At 32.3% G+C, this 25,210-nt stretch overlaps 1 protein-coding gene across 1 annotated transcript in view; it reads left to right on the plus strand.

Moving 5' to 3' along the window:
* Nucleotides 1-23,771, plus strand: part of LOC125060461 (lachesin-like) — a 45,031-nt gene extending 21,260 nt beyond the window's left edge. The window contains exons 2-8 of the mRNA XM_047665367.1: nucleotides 1,234-1,331; nucleotides 3,121-3,328; nucleotides 13,668-13,832; nucleotides 17,785-17,913; nucleotides 18,993-19,127; nucleotides 20,546-20,698; nucleotides 23,571-23,771. Coding sequence (XP_047521323.1) covers nucleotides 1,234-1,331; nucleotides 3,121-3,328; nucleotides 13,668-13,832; nucleotides 17,785-17,913; nucleotides 18,993-19,127; nucleotides 20,546-20,698; nucleotides 23,571-23,722 — 1,040 coding nt within the window. The 3' untranslated portion in view covers nucleotides 23,723-23,771. The remainder of the gene's footprint in view (nucleotides 1-1,233; nucleotides 1,332-3,120; nucleotides 3,329-13,667; nucleotides 13,833-17,784; nucleotides 17,914-18,992; nucleotides 19,128-20,545; nucleotides 20,699-23,570) is intronic.
* The last annotated feature ends 1,439 nt before the right edge of the window (nucleotides 23,772-25,210 follow it).

Consider the following 25,210-nt stretch of genomic DNA (forward strand, 5'->3'; position numbering starts at 1 on the left):
CATGAAAAGCACTATAATGCTAAATCTTTAATGTTACCATCACTATAGTCCTTTTCATGAAAGAAGTCCCCCAGACGCGGCGCTGCAATCGCATGACGTAATGTTGCCATTTATGAGTAAAAAATTTACCTATTTTATTTACATTTAGCAGATGTAATTTATCAAATAATACTATTTTCTGCATACTTCGATGAAACAATATTTATGTTATGTAAAAATTATATTATTATTTACTTATATTAGCGATGTTCTACCTACTTACAGGGAAACGATGAGAAAATAGGGTAAAGAAAAGCAATACAATTTTTTATTCAGAGTTTTAATGCATAATTGTTGGGTTACAATTTTTTTCGAAATACACGCCGCTGTTATACCTTCGTTTGTAATTCTTGTTACAGTTTTCTTTGACACACCTGCAATTAAATTATGAACAGTTAAAAATAATAGTAACTTTAAGTTTACGATGAAATTATATAGTGTCATCACGTTATGTATTAGTTCAAATTTGTCGCAAAAACGAATTTATATCATAAAAGTCCCATCAATACAGCAAAAAATTATTAAATGGCAACTCTAAAAAGTACCCGTTATGGCGGCAACTCTCTTCCGAACATTGTTTAGTGGTATGAAAACACCTTGATTCTTATGTTCCGCTTCACAGAACTCTTTCACCTTTAATATCATTTCTCGAGCCGAACTTTTTACAACTTTTGGCATTGTAATCAATCTTCAAAATGCACTAAGCTAGTTAAAAATTCACAAAAATCTACCACAACAAACGAACTTTATAACATCGACGAATGACAACATTGCCGACCTGTCAAATTTAGTTCCAAAAATCACCGCGGGACTTCTTTCATGAAAAGCACTATACATAAACTACTACTACTAAATCGTGAGTGACGGTCATGGAAACTAATAATAAGATTTAGACAACTGTCAAAAGTGTCAAATGACAACTTATTTTCGTGTTGATAAATATAATGACGTAACATAAAACAATAATGATGTAAATATTACAAAAAAGGTAGTTTAGCACTGCTGTGTAATTTAGACCTCAAATCCCACGATGGTTCTTTGTCCACAGACTACACGATCGCGCTTGGTCCTTCATTAGTCTGTGGTTTTAAAATTTACATTTGTTGTTAAGTTAAAAAATGTATTCTTAGTTTTCTACTAGTGTTTTAACGTCCGATACAAGAATATAGATTAAGTTGTTGACTTTGTTTGCAGAAATACCTCGATTTGAAGACAGTCTCAACAACCTCACCGTATCTTTGGGAAGGGAAGCAGTTTTTACGTGTGTTGTCAATGACCTTGGTTCTTATCGGGTAAGTATTGTAAATAACTTCCCTCGGTTCTATTTACTATTGGTATCCGTGATGGTTACGATCAAATTGCAGTGACAGTCTTGTGATGTTTTTATTTTCGACGGTAATAACAGTTAATATTTGTACATTATGCGATCGTTGAACGTTAGATTGTTTGGAAACTTACAAATAGCAAATAAATGCCACGCAAATCTTTAATATATGAAAACCAACTTTACACACGACATGACTTTTATCTCTATCTTTTTAACACAATAAAACGATTAAAATTCATTCAATCTCAGCACTACATAGGTACGTAGATATATAACAACCCATTGTTTAGTTGAAAATATTTATCACGCTCTCCATCGATGCATTTGTCCGGAGATTTTATAAAGCGTCAACAAAATTCCATTGAAATGCCATTAAATATAGATTCCAATTTCAAAATTATTTTACATGGAATTTCAGTAAAAACAAGTGAAACCCAGTTTTAATTGTTGATGAAATTTTCATAACAATTTTTGCGCCGATAAATATTTTCGACCAAAACTATTTTGATTACTCGCGTTTTTATTATAACGTAACGAATATTTTATTTTATTATATTTTGTAATACAATCAAAGGATTGTAAAGACTATCAAATATTATTATACATACGCTTTTTCGTAAAATCAAGTCTTTATTACTTATACCTTATATTACTAATATGATAATAATAGTTAGTTTCTTTATACTTGTGACCCGCGATGGGAGTTAAAAGACACGACAGCAAAGGTCTTCTGTGCTGTCTAATTATTTTCGTTATGAAACGTAGTTAAGCGAATAATAAATCAATGTAAATTATCTTACAACTTACAGAATAAATCAAGTCAAATTAACTTGTACAAGCCAAGGCTGTACCTTTTGCCCACTCAGGTTTTCTTAGATTTATAAGCGCGGTGATTAAAAGCTGAGAGCTAAGTCGGCCGCCGACACTCTTTAAGTGTCATTACCCGAAGACATATCATGTTATTACTATTACCGTATTAATATATTCTTTGTTTTACTCGAATGATAATAATACATCCCCAAGGGAGTCGGTACCAAATAAGTTTAAGGAATCAAATGTTTTCTGGTCAACATATTATTAAAATATAAACTATTTTAAAACAAATGACTCACCTATATAATACTCGAAACAGATGAAATCTAAGCTTACGACCAACCAGGCGATAAACCACTCCTTATATGGAAATTGTATTCGTTTTTACAACAAACTTCCAAGCGAAATTAGAGAGTTATCACTGAATAAATTCAAAACTCTCGTTAAACGAAAATGAATCAATAAAGCTTTTTTATAAATTTGGCGATTATTTAAATGATCCTAATCCTTGGGATTGATTTGCATCAGTTCAAATATTTATGCCTGCTATGACTCAAAATTTGGCGATTTAAAAGAGTGTCGGAGAGTTTCTTGCCAGATCTCCTTGCCCGCTCTACGCCCTTGACTTGCGAACTAGTAGTAAATGTAAATTAAGAATAAATTTAACATCTCTGTTGATGTTCATAAGTGTACTTGGTTACCTATATGAATAAAGTAAGCTTGAGTTTGAATTTTATTTCACATTAAAACACCCCCTGACCCAGGAACTAAACATAAATATGTGGTACTGTCAAAACGCTAATATGACGCGGACTTAAAAATGTAATGAAATACCATATTAGACGTTATTTCATATCTAACGTAACGTAACGTAACGTGCGTAACGTAACGTAAAAGCCAGTAACGTATTACAATAGCCATATTGTCAATTTCGGTTACAGGTGGCGTGGTTACGCGTGGACACGCAGACGATCCTGACAATTGCCACGCACGTGATAACAAAGAACCACAGAATAGCGGTGAACCACAGCGACAGGCGCGTTTGGTTTCTGCATATCCACGACGTACGACAGTCAGATCGGGGCTGGTATATGTGTCAACTCAACACGGATCCCATGAAGAGTCAGACCGCGTATCTCGATGTTGTCGGTTAGTATAATCGATTTTTATAACAACCCATCATGATTTGCTTCAAAGTTACTAGGGTATAAAGAAACCGCATATCTTGAAGCGTTGGTATGCAGTGCATGCCTCGTCTTTTTGTTTTGTTTACTAACCAATACTGACATAGCAACTAAGACAGAATTGTTACTAACTCTAATTAAAACTACATGGATAAAATAAAGCAATTATTATTATTACTAGTTGAAATGCCAAGGCTTTATAAATATTTTTATTGCTTCATGAAATTAATTATTTTGGAAATATAAAAAAGCGCATTCTGTTAATCAAAAGCTAAGATTTTAAGAACTTTATACTTACAAAGACGATAACAATTTACAGAAAAGAAATTTCATATTTGACGAAGAATACAAATTACATCAAGAATATTAAATAATATAATTAATCTAGGTATAATGTGTGTGCCAATAATATACTAGATAGCACGCTCGCCGTTTTTGACGAGGGGATACCCGTTTTCGTTTGGTGTCTGTAATGCAAATGCTTTTATAAATATTATTTATAATTCTTATACAAATAAATCGCTTTTCAGCGCAATTTTCAGTTATTTATGTGCATGGGTAATGATTGACGGGTTGATCAGCTTATATAATATATAGCCGAAAAAGACGTAGTAAAATTCCCGTTAGAGTGCTAAAACCATTAAAACGTCCGTTGTATTGAATATTGTAATACGCGTAACAATTCTTGTTTCGCCGGAAATCAAACTTGAGCACTCTGGGATAGATACCACGTGCACCGACTAAGATTTTCAACACTATGTATAGACTTATTAGTTAAGTATCGGTCACTTGGAGTAAATTCCATAATAAATACTCCTTATCTTTTATGTATGAACGCTTACAGTGCTTGCCATATATTATATCGGCATAATATAGGGCCTAATATATCACGTCGGCTCCCGAACATGATCCCGGTTAGTAACAAATAGTGCTGTGCGTATATGACCCTAAAAGCCTTACTTTTGACCGCACACAAAGTAGTTATACAAACATTATAAGTTCATTTTGCCAATTTTAAGGCGAAGGTAAACTCAGGTTAGATTAATTTACTTGAAAAGAATTTGAATTAGCTTTCTTACATTAATTAGGATATTGCTAACACATGATCTTTAGATCAAAGAAACGATGTATATAGGAAAGAAAGGAATAGATAAAATAAAGAAGAATCATCTTTAAGAAGAATGACACAAATACTATATAAATATATAAACTAAAGTGGAAATGCGCATGGCACGGCAAGAAGAACAGAAACGTGGAGCAAGAAAGCATTAAACTGGTACTCAAGTCACAAAAGAGAAGGACAGTTTAGAAGGTGGTACAAGACAGAGAGTGGCACAGTGCAGACAGAAATGGCGGGATTTGGAATGGCCTTTGCCAGAAACGAGCACACATAACTAGGGAATGAGATGATAGAAATATAAATGTAAAGTATCTGAAATAAAAGGCTTTTATTATTATTAATATACTTTAGCAGCAGTGTCGGCCAAGCGTGCTACTCCTTGTCGTATGTTCGAATCATGAATGTGTACTAATATATATATATATATATATATATATATTTATATACTAGACTTTTCCTTCTATGTGTACTTAAAGTGAAAAAATCGTCAGTGTATATCTGCTGCAGGCTGCAGTAGTAAGTACCGTTTTGCCGAATAAGAATTATATATTAAGAAACAGAGACAAAAAACCTCCAGTACCAAAGGTTTGTTGCGCCTGTGTTTATTATATAATTAAACTAATTAAAACCTATACGTGTGATAAGATATCTGTTATTGCCAAAAAAGTAATTCTGCGTTTAATAAAAAATCTAAAGACCGCTTTAAAACAATATCAGGGATTACGAATAAACACAATTTAAAGATGAATACGAAATAAAATAATGTCCGGCCATTTCAACACTTTATTGACACAATAAACAATTTCCCAATTGTAATAAAATCAAATAAACAATATTAATAAAGCGGTAAAGGCCTATTTAACTATAAATTTTGTTAAGCCACCGCTTTAATACAATCGTTATTCGCACTTCATTCCCACATGTTTAAATTATTTTTAATCCCCTTGGGTGAGCGCTCGACGTAACTCTAACCTATTTCAATTTCCATGAAGGAATACTGACAGACTTTTCGATATCCGACTATCGGAACACATTTTCAGTTTACGGTTTCAATTCGCTGTTTAATTCTTCTCGACTTGCTGTAATTCTGCATTAGTTTAATAATAAATAATCTATACTTCTTCTCTCACATATACATACAAGGTTATTATGATTAAACTAAGATGATAACATTAGGAAGTGTATGTGAGAGACTGGTCTCTGTAACAGGAGACCTGAGTGACAGATAGCCAGCCTCTCCACCACCGGACCGGAACACGTACAATCAGGTCATTGTCATAAGATACAATAGAAGAAAATAAGTAAGTGCTCAAAGAAAACATTGCAAACGGAGTCGTAAAAATAAATTTGGTGTGTGTTTGTGTGTGTGAGCGTGTGTGATTATTTTCAACTTCTTTTGTTCTTCCTTTCAGTTCGTTCCGAAAAACATAATAATTAATTTTGTAAAATATTGCTTACATGTATATTAAGATATAAGCTCAGAGGAAATATAACACTTAGAATATAAGCGAGCTAACGGCAAATCTTCAATTATCCTAATTATTTTTGAAGTGAAACTTCTTTAGGCGCATGAGGGTAAAAATGTTACGGATGAAACGTAATAATAATATTAGCCTCACAAGATGTGCAGCGTTTTTGTCGAAGAATGGGAGAGAGCGATTGAGACCGATTGAGAAAGAGAGTGAGAGGGTCGAATTACCTTATAGAAATTCTATTTTTAAACTTAAAATTTCGTAAAGAGAATTTATGAAATATTAGTGTTTTATATTTTACGCAAAATAAAATCTCAAATGACGAATTATAAATTAAAATGGCACGTGTTTTTATTATCGAAGAAAAAAATTAAATTTAGAATTTGTATTCATTTTTCGACACTATTTTTTATTTATTTTATTTTTTTATTTTTACATTTAAGGAACAGAAACAGAAAACAGATTGGTGAAATACATATAGTTATTACACACTAAGCAACATTTGTAAACCTGAATTTCCAATTATATCTGTACACAGCATTTTAGTGGAATCTTCAGTGCTGGTTTACTAAATATTAACAATTAAATACAGTTTATAATATGTACATATATTTAACTTAATGACAAAAAAAAAAAAATTGAAAAATTTAATGACAAAAAAGAAAATAAAGTTATTCTGGTTGCAAGTCTGCACCGCGAATAATCCTTCTAAATTCAAAACTACTATTGTGAAAAATATCAACATGTGAACACACAGAATTATAATACTTGCACATTCTAGCGAGCGGACCATTCTGGGATACATTGTTATTACTTGTGGGTATCATAAATAGTTGTGGCTTACGCACAGAACGCGTCGGCACCTTGATGTAAAGTTCATTCAAAAGATAGCTGTCAAGTGAGCCATTTGCTATTTTATGCAAAGTACACAGGTCGCTCATCCATCTTCTCTTTTCAAGACTTACAATCTGAAAGTGGGCAAGACGCTGGTCATATTGCTTTAATTTGCGCCTAAGACCATACTTCGAGTATAAAGCTCTAACAAACCGCCTTTGAATAGATTCTAATCTATCTGTATGAACTTTGTATATCGGGGCCCATACAGCTAAACAGTACTCAACCATGGTTCTCACGAGAGAGCTGTATAAGACAATCAAGGAGTCGGCTCGCCTGAACGGTTTAGCGGTTCTAAGAATAAAGGACAACATCCGGTTAGCTCTACTACAGATATGATCATAATGAGGTCGAAATGACATAACAGAGTCAAATATTACTCCCAAGTCTCGAACCACCTCAACTCTATTCACAAGAATACCCTTAACATTATAGTTATACTGGATAGGGTTCCTACTTTTTGTAAATGTTATAACCTGGCACTTCTTAATATTCAGAGCCATAGAGTTTTCATCGCACCAAGCAGATATAGTATTAATATCCGATTGAAGGGTCACACAATCTCTTTCATCAGATATACGTCTGAAGACTTTTATGTCATCTGCGTATGCCAAACATTCACTACTAATTTTGCTTAGCAAGTCATTCACAAATAACAAAAACAATAAAGGACCCAACTTTGACCCCTGGGGCACGCCCGATGTTACTAAAAATGGCACAGATTCATATCCACAAAGAGCAACGAGTTGTGTGCGGTTCAACAGGTAAGAAGTTAACCATCTATATAAGTTCCCATGGATTCCCACATGTTGAGCCTTCACAAGCAATACAAAATGGTCCACTCTATCAAAAGCTTTTGAAAAATCGGTATATATAGCGTCCACCTGCTTTTTATTATTGAACGAGGAACATAAATAAGTAGTATAGCATAATAGATTAGAGTTGGTTGACCTTCCAGTAACAAATCCATGTTGTCGTGGGCTTAATATATGTTTGAGATGGTTATACATATGGGTATATATGAAACCCTCGAATATCTTAGCAAATAAGTTTAGAATACAGATAGGTCTATAATTCAAAACATCACCCTTGTCTCCAGATTTATACACTGGTGTAACTTTAGCTATCTTCCATAGTCTAGGAAATACTCCCTCATGCAAAGATTTCTCAAATATAATCAATAACGGTGTGACAAGAGCAGGAGCGCAAAAACGAACAAAGATAGGTGGGATACCGTCAAAGCCAGCACCCTTAGAGAGATCGACATTTTGTAACTTTTTTAACAGTTCCTCTCTAGTTATTTGTAAATTACCGATAGAGTAGTTTGATGATGTTTTGTTTGTGAAGTTAGGAGAGTAATTATTTGTGGTATTGGAAGAGTAAATTGATGAGAAATGACTAGCAAACAGGTTTACAATATCTTCACCGGTAGTACCGATTTTGTCTTGATAACACATCTGACTAGGAATATTATTGGTGATACGTTTAGATTTTGTGTAGCGCCAAAAAGCTTTTATGTTGAGTTTAACATCCTCTTCAATTTGCTCTATATATGTTTTGAAGCACCTCTGGGTAACTTCCTTGGCTCTAGTTCTAAGAATAGAGAACTCATCATAATCCCTGGGGTTTCCAAATCGCTTAAATCTAGTATGAGCTTTGTTTTTAGATGTAAGCAATTTAATTAAATTTTTGGAGAACCATTGAGGATATTTATTATTTGGACCATTAGACTTTGGAGTATATTTTTCTATGATTGAATGTATATTGTTGTAAAATAACAAAACAAATTCGTCACATCCCATATTCAATGCAAATTCTGTCCAATCAATTTTCAATATATCATTTTTGCAGCTTTCATAATCAGTTTTACGAAAACATAGTTTTTTAAGCGATGTGTTCTGTATCAATGTAGAAGGAGTAGTTTGAAGTATCAGTTCAAATGTCGGATGGTTCTCATCTACACGACTTATGTGTAGAGTAGGTGTAATAGTAAATAAGTCTGGACAGTCAGTTATAACTAGATCTAGTATTCGATCCTTATAGTTCTTATTAAAATTAAGTTGTCGCAATGTAGTAAGATCGAATAGGTCACATAAAGCTTTTGATTTTTCACAGTAATAGTTCAGAGGACAGCCAGTTTCAGTTACACACCCCACCTCCATGATCCTTACCATACCGTTGACAAAATCCAGGATCACGATCCCTACGTACCACACAATATCTGTCATCAAATAGTTCAGAGGAAAAAACATCGGCATCAAGCCAAGTCTCACATAAACATATTATATCAAAGTTATTACATAATACATTATTGTAAATATCAACAGTCTTGCTCTTCATACCTCTTATGTTTTGATAATAGATTGAAAGAGACATTTTAGCTATAAAGTATTTATGCAATTATTATTACCCGTTAAGGTACTTGAGTATGCACTGATGGTATTAATTTATTAGAGCAAGGCTATCGGTATTCTTAATCAATATATACTTAGAATCAATAGTTTTTCTAACAAATATACGTCCATTTTTTACCCAAGTAAATTTTAATGACAATTAAATTCATTAAATTCCTAACATATCTTCCTTTTTCCCTCCCTCTAAGTCTCGGAAATCTAATTTGTATAAATATGAACAAGACTTAAAAATTAGTTTGCCAAAGAAGTATCACTTCTTACATATTGTGTACTTTGTACGCACGCACTTTTTTTTACCTTAACTAAGAAAAGATTCTCTCAGTTCTTAAAGTAATTACGTACAGGCATTGATGCATAGCATCAAACCATTATTATAACCTTTATTTTTTTATTAGATTGTTTGAAGCAACTCAATCAATTACGAAACAAAATTCTTCTTTGTTATAGAAAATACAATGTTAATATTCATACCAATATTGAAGTTTTAGAGCTTTTAGTGATGGCAGTAATATTTTATGAGATGCCTCGTTCCGTCAGCGAAGTGATCACAAAAATATACAATATACAACTTTGTCTTAAATATATTACACTCGAATGAAACGAGTATAAGGTATTGAATAAAGAATTCATATAAATCCGCATGTGGATTACCTATTGCACTATTAGTTTTCAATGTAGGAAAATCGGCATTTTACTTGTCTATATGAAAATTTATCAATAAAGCAGACAAAGAAATGAGTTCATGAAATTTAATATTAAACTTAATCAAAAGTAAAAAAAAAGTAAAAAGTAACACTGAAAATGTTTAGAAAATGAAAAACGGCTTATTGTAGAAAGTTGCCAATACTTTTATTGTTTTCCGAAGTAATCTCCGTTCCTTTCTACACACCGTCGCATTCGATGGAACCTTCCTTAGGGGTCTCTTCTATGGCATTTTAGAACGCATCCTATCATAGCTTTGTCGTTCTGTTTTCTCGCGTTAGGTTCATATTCACGTGTAACAAGAGTTTTAGATTTGCCGCCAATTCACAAAAACAAATGACAAATGAATGCAATATACTACATTAGGTTACTAGAGTTCTAAAATTGAAATTCAAAATTTTTTTCATAAGCAATGTTTCTAACTGGCCAGTTCTAAACATTTTCAATGTTACCCACGTATTAGACCTTTCGTATTCTGTAAACGTTAATTATCAAATTCACTTACATATCAACTTGTACGTATTCGTCAAAAGCAAAGGAGGGTGACGTGAGTTCGGGCGGAATTCCCTCCGAAATTCAGTTACGGAATCGTAGGGCTTGTCAATATCAATCATTGAATGATTTGATTGATAAAAAAAATTGACAGAAAGAAACGAGTACTTTAAAACAATGAAGTACCTATTAGAATATGTTTTAGTTGTTTTGTTTTTTTATAATTGTTATAAATACTCAGGGTGTGGCGTAATGAATGGATAATATGTGGTATGATAATAAGGGTACCTACGAAAAGTGTAGTGTTCCTAGATAATAAAATCAGTGGCGCTACAACCTCTTTAGGATCTAGGATCTTTAGGATCTCTAGGAAAAAATCTGGGCCTCAGATTTTTTAATCTGTTTCATGATCATTTTTAAATCTAATAGGCAAGTAGGTGATCAGCCTTCCAGTGCCTGACACACGCCGTCGTCTTTTTGGGTCTAAGACATGTCGGTTTCCTCACGATGTTTTCCTTCACCGTTCGAGCAAATGTTAAATGCGCACATAGAAAGAAAGTCCGAACCTACGACCTCAGGTATGAGAGCCGCACGCTGAAGCCACTAGGCCAACACTGCTTTAACAAATGATCATGAAACAGATACATTTTCTGAGGTCCACTGATTTATTTTATTATTAATATGTTACGAAATTACGTAATTTTGTTTTAACCAACAACCGTATTGCGACATGTTAATAACTTTTATTTTAACGAAAGACTTCAAACATATTAAAATTGAATTGCAAAGGTTACGTAATATCAATCATTATTTTAGTGTAGGCAGATGATAATGATGTCTTAACTCTTCGTCTACAATAATAAACCAAATAATACAATACACTTTAGCGTTGAAAATATAAATGAGTTTCGAGAATCGCTCCAATACTATGAATCCAAATTAAAGCCTTATAGTTTGTATTAAACAATATCCAAGCTACTAACATTCATTATAAATCAGGTTTCATTTTAATGGTATTCATATAATATATAAAATAGTGTGTTTATTTATTGATATTTTTATTTTAAAACAAACAGCTATCCGAGATTTGGACTATGGGCCATCAAGGGAAAAGTACCTTAAATAAGTAGATAGCATATTTTGCTGAAGTAAGACTGTATTTTATTTTAAAAAGCAAGTATTACTGCATTCAATGATTTTCCAAAAATGTGTTAAAAATGAAGGGGCACGCTTTGTGTTAGTTCAATAATCGTTTACTGTCTACACGCGAGCGGGGGTTGATCAGGTGCTATTTACAGATACTGTCTACGATGAGGTCATAGGTTCGATCCCCGACTTTGCACCAATGGATATTCTACGTCTGACTCTGTGAGCATCTGAAACTCGCTCCCACGGTGAAGAATCTTGAGGAAACCGGCAGCAACAAAAGGCTCATCACCTATTTGTCTATGGAGTAAAATAATTAAAGAAACGTATGCAATCTGAGGCCAAGACATGAGATAGGGTTGTAGCGCTACTGGATTGTATCATTTTTACTATAACATAATATTTTTATATAGTATATATTTTTTAATTAGTTTTCATACGTAAATCTAGAATTGAATTGTTATAATACTCTTCATCACGGCGAAAATTTGACAGAAAGTAAGGAATCTTGAAGGTCGCTCTTGGTATTCTACTTAAACACCGACCTATCAAGGATTATTACGCGAAATTTTCATTTTGGTCTCTGAAAAACGTTTTTTGACCTATTATTATTCCTTTCTGTGGCAGTACAATCATAATAAAACTACGAAAATATTGCAAATCGAAACTGCGTTAATGCGTAATGCGTCAGAAACTGTACAACTATGTCAGAATACGTAAATTAATTAATTTTTAATTGTAGTTATTGTAGGTGAGACGCGTGAATATATACGAATAAATGTATATTTTTAATTAATTATAAAAAATCATTATCTTTCGTGACTTGTTTAAGTTATAGAAACGGTAGCTAAGAAATATTGCAAAGTTATTTTAAATAATAAAGTGTTTCTTACTGCAATAAATGAATGACCTCGTGCAACGATGTCGGTAGAGTCAAAGCACAAATTCATATTTTTCTAATAACTGAAATAATACTTGACTTAAGTTTATTATATGAGTTACAAACAGATTATTGTACCTAAAAAGTAAAGTATAAAGTAGTTATAGTTACCCAATTTTCAGTATATGTCTGTGATAAGGTCTACAAAACATGATCGTCAAACAATTTCATTTTTACTGCTTCTTTTCTGCTATTACGGCCAACTTGATGTCGTATTCCTTAAATGGAATGTTTACTTTAATACATAATCGTTCCGTGGCCTATTTGATATCTTGAAAATACAATTCTCATTTCTTTCAGATATAGAGACTGGTTAAAATTTTTAGATATTTATTAGTTTCTGCCAAGTTGTCCTAGACCGTGAAGGAAAAAAACATAAGTTATAATTAAAATATCGTAATGAAATGGATTTTGTTGTCAAATGAGGGTAGTTCTTGGTTATTAGGTGCTATTATTTATTAACACTTCGTTGCAAGTATATAGAAATATAGTACAGTTAAAATTATTAAATAAAAAGCAGGGCTTTATCGCTTTCGAGCGATCTCATCCAGGCAACCACTAAAAAAAAATTATATAAGACTATTAATAAGTGGGTAGTCGCAAGATAATTTAACGGACTCAAAATAATGTATAATTAATATATCTATAAAGACATAACGTTATTTATATTTAATGGTTTAAAAATATATTACAGTTAGATGTTGTCTATTTTTTTACTCACTCCGTCGTTGATTTTATTTGTCCGATAAGGTTGAGACGTGTTCCTACTTTATACCTATCCCTTTAACATTGTAAACCAATGATTAAGCTTCGTTTATTATTTTTTTATCTTTGATTTATTAGTTTTACTTTTTCTAAAGTAATCGTATTATATAATTGTAATGAATGTCGACGCTTCGCAGGACGGAGAAATCGCCACCAATTTGTGTTCTACCGTAACATACATTTTTGTATTTTTTTTAATAAATAAAATCACTTATTAATCGCATAAAGTTTTGAAATTCAATCCAATAAAAACAGCATCTATTCTCAATAACATTTCGTCTATTTATATTCCCGCGAATGCGAAAATGCGAAGACAATAAATTTCATAAATAAGTAACATGCAACATTTACTTTGACAGTTCCACCAGACATCCTGGACTATCCGACGAGCAGTGACCAGGTGGCAAGGGAAGGAGCAAACGTTTCACTTCGGTGTGCCGCCCACGGAGTCCCCACCCCCACAGTCGTGTGGAGGAAGGAGGCAGGAGACTTGCTGCCCACCGCCAACTTCAGCGACGCGCAAAGTGAGGAAATTTTCTATTATTCCACAAAACTATTGTGCCTTTAACTGTTTCATATTTCTACAAATGTAATTGAAAAATAAATTAAAGGCGGACGATAAAACAATAACTAATTAAAGACACCAAACGGTTTAATAATGTTCAAAGTAATATGCTCGTATCTGATATAATTTGTACTATTTTTGTTTTAGTTTTTAAATTGTTATTACTGTACTTGATAAGCAATTACTAAAAAGTTTGAACGAATGTTTAGGTATAACTATTCACGATAAATATATAAAAGTAGGGAACCGAAATGCCGTATACTTGTTACACATTTATTTATTTAAGCCTTTATTGCTGACACCCAGTACAATGTAATAACAATTATTTAAGTTACATAAGAAACACTTAATTCTAATACATAAATAAAACTTAATCTAATACGTCACTTGAAGCGTTTTAGGTAGTCAGCGTGTCCTGTGACACATAGGCCTCTTCCAGCTGTTTCCATTCTTTTGTTATATTAGCTCTTCTTGTTCAAGTTGTGTCTCCTATTCTCTTTATATCGTCTGCCCATCTCTTGCTCTGTGGGCCACCCAGTGGTGAGTCTCTTGCCAATTGTTACACATGGGGTAAAATAAAACAATAGAACCAAAGCGTAGTACAAATTTTATTCAGAGATTTTTTTAACCCTATTTATTGTTTTAATTGTATTATCATCACATGCTATTCCTAAACAGTCCCATAGCCTACCTTTTTAAAGCCTTTTTCTATTATTTTTTCGGTCGTTTAGTCCAAAATTATGATAAATCATTGGTAATGAAAAACACAAAGGTAGTGTTAACGTGACAAAGCCATAAAAATATCCCGCCGTTATTCAAAACAAAAAGAGAAATCTGCGTAAAAGCGCAGTAACTTTTACGAATTACCCTTTAAAAAATAAAGCATTGAGGCACACAGTATATTTTATAGCCAGAAACAGAAAGTGTGATTTCTGATAAAAATAATTTGCGCAATAAACACCAAGTTTAATATTTAAGACTTTAAACACCAAATGAGTTCAGGTACTTTTTGGTTTATCGTAAAAGCTTTTTTAAGTCGAAGAACAAAATTAGTGGTACCTTTTTTGATCTTATATAAGTAAATCAGTAATATAAGATTATTTCAGGGTTGTCAACACACTGTAGTGTAATTATATTTTAAATATGCGATCAAGATACGAAAACTTTTAAAACATAACATTTTCGAATGTTAAAACTTAAGACTGATTAACATTAGTATTGTCTTAAAAACTCGAAGACTAAATGCATTATACATTTAGTTAAACAGATTTTATGAGTAAAGTATCTAATTATTTATTGCAACGTATACTTATTATCGCAACTATACCTAATAAGATGCACTTAAAATCATAAAATAAAAAAAACTGTGGCGCTACAACCTCTCTAGGTCTTGGCCTCCGATTTCTGAATCTGTTTTATGATCATTTTTCAATCTAATAGGCAAGTAGGTGATCACTGATCAGCCTCCAGTGCCAGACACACGCCGTCGACTTTTTCGGTCTAAGACATGTCGTTTTCTTGACAATGTTTTCCTTCACCGTTCGAGCAAATGTTAAATACGCACATAGAAAGAAAGTCCATTGGTCCAAAGCCGGGGATCGAAGTCGCACTCTGAAGCCACTAGGCCAACACTGCTCAAAAATTGCTCTGAGAATTCACTTGCTTCATACATAATAATAAACACTAAAGTTATAAGGTCCTTAGCCAAGCCAAAAGAAGGTATTTAATTTGGATTCATGAAAGTAACTGTTTCACCTTGGTAGTTACAAAATGCTAACCCCTAGGGTTAGAGGACTTCACATACGCCAGGTTAGAATTTAAATAACTTAAATCTTGCGTCGTACAGGAAAGATCTCCTCCGTAGAGACACATAAGATGAATGTTTCCGTCTCAACGTATTTTATTTATTTTTTACGTTAAAATACACTAAATGGCATTGTAAATCTTAAATTTAGTATTTAAAAATTATATGAAGGTATATAGTATAGATCGGAATCTATAATAATAATAAATCGTTTATTTGCAACGAATGTGGTATGCAAATGTCATATTAATTATGATTGTTATAATGAAAAGAATAGTTAAGTTATTTACAATTGTTGTCAAAACTTATGGTCTAAATACTATCCCATGCTATAAAAACCTTAAACACACTTATCAGTAAAATTTGAATAAAATTATACTAACATTTTATTTTAAGTAAGTTTCAACACGACAAGTTTTATATCAGTTTTAATTGTTTGATTAATATTTGTGTATTTATAGATATGCTGATGTATTTAAAGTAAATGTAGGAAATCTCTTAAATAGGTCGGATTTAATTAAAAATTGATTACAATGTATTTTTTTTACTCTGGTATTAGAGCACTGTTCGATGAGTGGTATAATCATGCGACTCTCATCCCTTTGGTTGTACATTCGAACCTCATCTATGTACACATTTAAATCTCGCTCATACGGTAAAGGAAAACATCGTGAGGAAACCGACATACCTTAGACCCAAAAAGTCGAAGGCGTGTATCAGGCACAGAAGGCTCACGTACTCGTCTATTAGAAAAACAAATGAAATAGATACAGAAATCTAAGGTCCAGTCCTAAATGGATGTGGTGCTACTGGTTTTGTTTCTCAATACTCTGTAAGGATCTTGAGTTCCGATTAGTAACTGTTGGTAATATGTTTGTGTCTTAGGATAAGATACAGAGTCGAAACTCACAAAGTAATGACTGCCGACTCAAAAACTTATTATATTTGGTTCTTTTAGCCCTAAGAGTTACCAGTTTCGATATTTTCCTCCACCTATAAGAAAAAATTCCTATAAGAAACTACACTACACGAACCACATCAGTGAAACAATACTCTGGGAAAAATAATTATTTAATTGAAAATTAATCGAAACTTTTCAATCCATGTTTTTACAGTTAATTTAGAGCTTTAGTCAAGTTTACAGTACATGATACTGTCTAGAAACACAAAAGTATGTTTCTGTCATAAAGTTTCCGTGGGTGAATGATAAATATTCTTAGATATTGCTACAATAATTTAATACCAACGTTTGAATTTAACGATACTAAGCCGATTTCCTCTGCCTGAATTTTGCTTCGTATCGATCGTGTACTTATGCAGATAATGGATAAATTATTACAGTCCTAACATAACGATCACATACATATCTGTGTCTGTTTATTATGTACTAAGATGTGACACTGTGACTGCCTAATACAATTATTATTGCGCCGGGAATCACATCGAACACATCTTAATTATATTGAACTTGGCTAATAGCCATAAAAATAGTTACTAACATAGCAACAGATCATGGTAGTATGTGTTCCTAATTTCACCCCATTATACAAAATAAAAGTACGTACGTACAAAGTACACGTGTCAGAAGTGAAACTTCTTTAGCTAACTAATGTTTAACTCTTGTTCAACTACAAATCTAAAACTTTAGATTTCCGAGACTTAGAGGGAGGGAAAAAGGAAGATATGTTAGGAATTTAATTAAAATTAAAATATTAAGAGTCGAAAATTAATAGAAATCATAAATTTAATTTTTTAAATTTTGTTCTTCGATATATAATAAATGCACGTGGCATTTTAATTTTCAATTCGTTATTTAAGATTTTAATAAATTGTATATTGAGATTTCATAAAATATAAATTAGTACTATTTAATAAATTCTCTTTACAAAATTTTAATTTTAAAAATACAATTTCTATTACGTAATTCACCCTTCTCACTCTCTCTCAATCGCTCTCTCCTTTTCGACAAAAACGCTGCACATCTTCGTGACGTTCCGTAAAAATATTACCCCCATGCGCCTAAACAAGTTTCACTTCAAAAAAACGTTTCTTAAGAGTTGTCTACATATTTCCCTGTAGATTTCCTGATTCCTGAGACATTTTTCAGACACATCTGTGAGTGGCGCCGTATTGCACCTGGTGAAGGTATCAAGACTGCATATGGGGGCATATCTTTGCATCGCAAGCAATGGAGTCCCGCCCTCCGTGAGCAAGCGAGTCATGCTTGTCGTGCACTGTGAGTTACCACGCGATCCTTCAACTTACTGCCACTGATAAATGTCCCAACAATTTGTTCTCTTATCGCTGGAAAGTTTATACACAATTCTCGGTATTTTGATATTGTTAAATGCTAACACTTGCCTACGCTTTGAAGCTGCGGAAACATCAAAGTTTGATATTATTTTAGTTGTTTGTAATTCGAAGGCTAACACACATCTGCGTCTGATTCATGGATTATTCAAGGTAACCAGCCCTTTCCATAGGCCCTTAGAAAGGATTCTATCTATTCTATTCTTTACATCCTGCATGTGTAAATGGAAATGGTAGGAGTTAAAGAATCAAATTTTTGTATACGCTATGTAAGCCTTGGAGACGGTATAATGACTCCGTAATAATTTATTTTATAACAGCCCTGCGATTCTGTAACTCACTTTTCGAACTCACACAGCGGTTTTCGCATCGGCGGTCGCTCTCAAATCAGTCGTGAAGCAGTCATTTTATGATTTGGCATTCTGAAAAGATGGGAGCTTGTAGTTTATTGTTTATTAGAATGCCAAATCATAAAATTATTGCTTCACGACTGATTTCAGAGCGACCGCCGATGCGAAAACCGCTGTGTGAGTTCGAAAAGTGAGTTACAGAATCGCAGGGCAGGTGTCTCAAAAGAAAGTTTACATTTATTTAGCGTTATGTGAAAATGTTAGACGACTTCTAGGTGCCTGAACTTCAAAACTTTCCGGGCTATATCCAAAGAACATAGTTCCAGCAGGACGGAGCAACGTCACACACGTCCAATACGTCTCTACTACGAGATTTCTCATTCGATTTGATCTCCAGGAGAGGTGACATAAATTGGCCTCCACGCAGTCCTGATTTAACCCCTATGGACTTTTTCTTATGGGGCTATCTTAAATCTAAAGTCTACGTCTTCTCTGGCGCAATTTTTAATCGATACAATATGAACTTTTGAGACACCCTGTAGAAGACACCCTTTTAGAATTGTGATGTAAATAGAACATTTTTATTAGGTCATTAAAATTGTTCCCAAAGCAGTTAACTGAACAGCGAATTGATACTTGTTTTGATTTATTGCAGTTCCGCCAATAATGACAATACAAAACCAATTAGTAGGGGCTAAGGAAAGCGATACTGTATATTTAGACTGCCATTCCGAAGCATTCCCGAGGTCTATAAACTATTGGACGATTAACGATCAAATAATATCACAGAGTAAGTATCTATAGTCAACTAGGTTATGGCCGAATATCGTTTGTATTCTAAAATATGACACAACATTCCTGTGTATATGATCTGCCTTTTCTAGCATTCTTTAGTGCGAAACAATTATACTGTTTCGATAATCGAGTACGTCCAGCTTAAGCTTAAAACAAAGCCACGGATTTTTTGTACCGACAGTAATTACTAATCGACTCATATATCATTTACGTAGATTTGTGTAATACTTTTCTTATACCTAGGAAGAGTCTGATCACCCACACAATAATATCTGAGGAGACTGGCGTCTGTAATATTATGCAATAATAGTATAAGGTTTACTTAATAAAGTTTTTTATATGGCAGTAGTTCTATAATATATGAAACACGAGATTATTAAACGTTTAATTGTGAATGGACGCATGTTAACGCATGTCTACTAGAGATGGAGTTGACCAATCATAATCCAACGCGATTTACATTCTCAATCCTTCTGGTGTTACTGATTAGTAAAGTAATATCTATATCTGATGATAAAAAATATATAGAATAAGAAGTATGTCTATGGTATTGTCATGTCACAGGTCTCATAAATTAACAACGTCAAAGTTCAATCAGAATAAAACTCAATTTGCCAATATTAATAGATTTACAAATTAACGAGTATTTGATAGTCAATAGTAAAAGTGATTTCATAGTCATTATTTTTATTGAAAATAATAAAAGTTAATAAAGTAGTAGGGGTTGATTAGACTTTGACGTTATTGTTTGAGCTCTATGACACATAATGACATTGGCAGCTGACAGTAATGCCATTACACAAGTAGTATGTCCTATATTTTTATCTATACATTTATCATTTAGATTTATATGTAGTAAATCATAAGTTTAGTTTAAATGGCACCCACTCATAGGTAATTAACAGCGAAATAAAGCTATCTAAAAATAATAAATTGAAGTTGTTTTGTTTCTCCCTTTCAATTAGTGTTAGTTGTAGACAAATTGTGTTTAATTAATATATTGTCACAGGGGAATTACATATTAGATTTTAGAATCTCTTTGTAACCAGCAGTGTTATATTATTGGCGTACCCTTGAGGCGAGCGTTTATAACACGGAATTGTTATAATTTTTTATATACCCAATATAACCTATAACAAGAAAAACTTGTGAAAACAAGTATGATCAAAGAAACAGCTATATAAATCTAAAACCCATACTAAGAGTCGAGACTTAGCACTAAGTATAACTCCTATATGTCAAAACATTCAATGTTTTCTTGACTTGATTCAAAATGAAAGACATTTTGAATCTGTAGGGTACGCGTGGCATAGATTATATCTATTAAATATGACTTAGTGTTGTGTGTGTGTGTCCCTCTTATTGAGCAAGATTGTTGTTACTAATACCACATCAAATTATACTTTGTTGTAGCTGACAAGAGGTTCGAAATTACGGCCGTAGAGAGGGGCTATGAAGTGGACATGAAATTAAAAATTAAGAAAGTTGGCAGAAACACTTTCGGAACGTACAGCTGTATTTCAAAAAACTCGCTTGGAGACACCGATGGAACGATTAAATTATATTGTAAGTTACTTTATTATATACTAACTGTCACGATGTTACATAGCATAAAACTTATTTCGGTTAATAGACTTAAATGCATAAATAATAATATGGTATCGCGGACTTATTTTGTAGATTTGTCTATAAAACTTTTCTCTATCGTCAATAGTTCCGCGATTTAGAAATGTGTATTTTCTGCACACCTTTTTTAAAAATTCAATGGCTTATGTTCATCAGGGATAACATAGGGTTCTAATGGTGAAAGAATTTTTTAAATCAGTACTTTAGTTTTGGAGCCTAATCAATGCAAACAATCTTAATAATAATAGTATAAATATTATATGAGTGAATTAAACAAAGTTAAACAACTATTAGGTGATATTACCTAATCCGCATTATAATATAAGTAAATCACTAATTATAAAGAAATTTATAATTTGTACTTATTTTTTTTTGTCTATTATTTTTGCAAGTAAAATAATAGTTAAAAATATTATGGTTAACGTAATTAATTTATTTAGAATTTGTTTGTAATTTACTCTAAAGAAAATTGTATTTGTGATATTTATAAAAAATATTATGGTTAACGTAATTAATTAATTTAGAATTTGTTTGTAATTTACTCTAAAGAAAATTGTATTTGTGATATTTATCAAAACAAAATACAATTTTGTCTAATTGGAGTGCCTTATTTACAACAATTATTGTTCGATTTTCTTGTTTGCGTACAGTCTGCATAATTCAAGGTTTGACACGATTCCTAAATTAGGTGAAAAATTATAAATGCATTTTAAGATAGACAAATATCACAAGAGATTGAAAAGTTTATCAACTATCAGATTTGTACTAAGTAAATAAAAATCAGGAAGGAATCATAACATTTTTCAAGACTATATACCAATATCCTAAAACTTAAACTTAAATTAATATTTTAACATCCATTCTTTAATCTAGTGAGTTGAGCGAGGGATTATTTAAAATTAAACCACATACATAGTTTATAAATACTGAAGTATTTTTGATAAAAACAACCTTTACCCTTTGTTATCAAGATGTATTTGAGCTATTTAAATATTCAAAATAATAATATATTTTAATTACCTGACCAACCCCATATAAACCACGTTTAGTCAATGCAAAAGCCGTGTAAGCGACGTTTTTGATATGCAAACTAGTAGAGTAAATTTTCTAAAATAATATCAGTAAAATCGTGATAGTCTAGTTTTAGCTTGCCTATATTCTAAATCAGTTAAAATGGAATCCAATATTATACTAATTTAGGTTAATTCATCCATATTGAACCGTATCTAGTGATAATGTTAGAATCTAAATCGATTGTTTCTTTTGAGTGTAATTGATTGTTTCTATTGGTTATCTTTAGACCAATCATAGACATACAGTACGTCCGTTTAAAGTCTGTAGGATTTTAGGTCGAAGCAGTGATAAATTACCTTTGTTGTTGACAATTGACAACACTTATGTCATTGTAGTTTGACAGTTTATATCTTGGGGCTTAGTCAAGATGCCTTAACAGTAGTGTATGTAGAAAGTCGAAAACTAATTTTCTATGAAAATTTGTCGACACGAACTGTCATGTTAATACAAATGTAGTTTTCGACTTTCTACTAAACCAAGACTAAGCCCCCTTGATACTTAAAATTATTTTTTGTGACTAATTAAAATGACGCGTGACACGAATGACGTTTAACCGCTACTGTGTTTCTTTTTCCGCACAGACTAACAAATAACAATCAACGGCACCATGTTGTTGTCACCGTAAAATTGTAAAAACCGTTAGATTGTAATCTATCTCGCGAGATTGTAAACTGTCGAAAGATTGTCAACTCAACATACTGCTTGCAATTTAACGTATTATTATTCGGTAGTTATATGAAATTGTTGGGAAGTAAAATTAATCTGTAATTGACCAAAGAAGTTTGAATGATAACTAAGTTAGTGTAGTACAATCTACCGAATACCGATAACCGATAACCGATAGATTACAATCTAACGGTTTTTACAATTTTACGTTAACATTGTCACTCGTTTTGCATTATCAAATTTCAAACCTCATGTATGCTCTTCAGAGAATATAATTTTAATAGTAGTACATAATTAGTAAATCGTATTTTTCAATTTGTACCTAATTCATTTCCATTACCGTATGTGATACGAATAATTCTTACACGATAAGACATATAAGGAGAAAAAATGTGGTTCTAAGAAACTTAAATTGGTATTTGATTCGTATTAAGGGTGCACGCATACAAACTTTGTAACAAATGAGTTTGATTATACAAGGATGTCAATAGCACGCAATTCTTTTAATAATTCAGTTTACATAGATTTTAACTTGGAAATAATTTCATGTGTAATTATTTAACATACACACTTAATACAAAATATATAAAGAGCTCGTCTAAACCTAAGTTCAACAATACCAAGACATTATTAAGACAAAATGTTTTTCTTACTATGAGATATTACTGTCGAGATAACAAATTTAAAAATGTACTGTAAAGACTTAAGCTATACGTAAAATAAAATTGTTAATTAATAGAAAAATAACGACACAATTTTGTATAGAAACAACGTAGGCGTATTTGAATTCAAACATGAACCGCTAGTATCTGTAAAACGTGTACCTACTAAGCTATATATATGTGGATAGTATCGAGTTTGTACTTTCAAACTGTCAAAAGCTTAATGTATCGTATTGACGTATATATATACGAATACTTGACAAAACTATCGTAAAGTTTGTGCCTCTGGGATTCTAGGTATTTCCAATCAGACAGCCCCGCCTTTAACAAACTCCAATATGAACAATATATTTGTTTGTTTAAATACGCTACGTCTATTTATTGAAGCAGTGATAAATATTTTTTTACAGCTCTCTCGGGAAAGTTTGAAGAGATGCAGTACAATGATGTAGATTTTGAGGAGACTCCAGATGTTAGCGAATTAGAAGCGTTGAAACGAAGTGACGGAGTTAGAAATGATGTTCATGTGCTATTAATATTAGCTCTTCTAGTCATATCATAATGCTATTTGTATATTATACAATAAATTGTTACATTAAACTTTTTGATGATGTATTTTTTGTTATCCCATTCAGCGAGAAATAACTGTAAATGCTTCATGAAGTTAGTTTACAACTAGTCTGGCCATAAATACTGTTACATAAAAACTTTTCTTTTTTGAACTTTTTAATTATTTTGAATTTGGAACACGTATATTATTATAAAAACTTCTTTAGATTTTCCGCCATTTCACATTTTTCGTGTTCATTATCAAATTACAATATGGAATGGGGTGTCATTCCAGACACTTCAAAAGCTTGGTATCAGCCGTATGTACGTATAACGTACTATCAATAAAAAAATCACAGCCATGCTTGAGAGAAGGTAAGAGTCCAAGAGTATTTTGTCACATTTATTGATTTGTAAAGCGAATTGTTACCGAGGTACCACTCCTATTAGAGTTTATAGTAAGGCACTTGAAGGTTAGAGTACCGTAAAAATAGCTAACCGATGACCCCTATATTAAAACTTTAATGTGTCCAAATCCTAGTCAATAGTTAATGTCCGTAATTTTATAAGTGTTTCAAAACTTTAGCTTAAGGAATTTTATCAAGAATTCTAAGCGCTTTTGAACGTATCGGTGAAACTAAGTTTAATCCATATAAGCTTAGGAAAGTGATAAGAGGACTTTCAATTTAATACTTTTAGTGCATTCACGCCATTTTATACTGTTTTCTTCTGTATTAAAAAAATCTAAATTCAATAGTAGCAAATTATATTGTCAGTGTTCATATTGGTTCTATAAGTCTTGATTTCTGGCTGATTCATTTTGAACTATATTCAAGATAATAAATCATGAAAAAAAACTTTAGAGGTGTCAAGGGACACCCGGATGGAACGAAATTCCTTTCGATTAATTTATATGTTAATTGGTATCGTAACAGTATGATAGATTTTATCGACACCAATCTTACGACGAAAAAAAAAAGCCAACATCACAAGGTGTTCTTAGGCGGTCACCCATCCAAGTACTGACCTCGCCCGACGTTGCTTAACTTCGGTGATCGGACGAGAACCGGTGTATTACAATAGCAAATAGCAAAAAAGTGTCGTGACAACTTTTCGTAAGAATTTTTTCCGTCTAGCCCCCTTTCACAACGCGCGATAAGAAACTTCGTTCCAAAACATATGCTGAATTTTAACATAACTTAGCGTGTAGTCTTGACGACTCTGAAAATAATTCTAAGAGAAAGAAAACCATGATTAATTTATTTATTTGGTAAAACTGTCAAAAATATAACTAATGTATATACACCAAGCATTTTACAGGTCAGAGGTACACAGAAGATGTCATTTATTTCATATAAAAACTATTATTAGGAAAACAAATAACAAGACACACCATCTACTGGTATATGAAGCAATCAATCACATGCCTTAATTAGCACCGGGAGTGTGTAACTCCTAGACATAGCGATTGCGATCATTACGGATATTATATGGAACCAGC

Source organism: Pieris napi, chromosome 21 (genome assembly GCF_905475465.1).
Source record: "Pieris napi chromosome 21, ilPieNapi1.2, whole genome shotgun sequence".
Lineage (NCBI taxonomy): Eukaryota > Metazoa > Arthropoda > Insecta > Lepidoptera > Pieridae > Pieris > Pieris napi.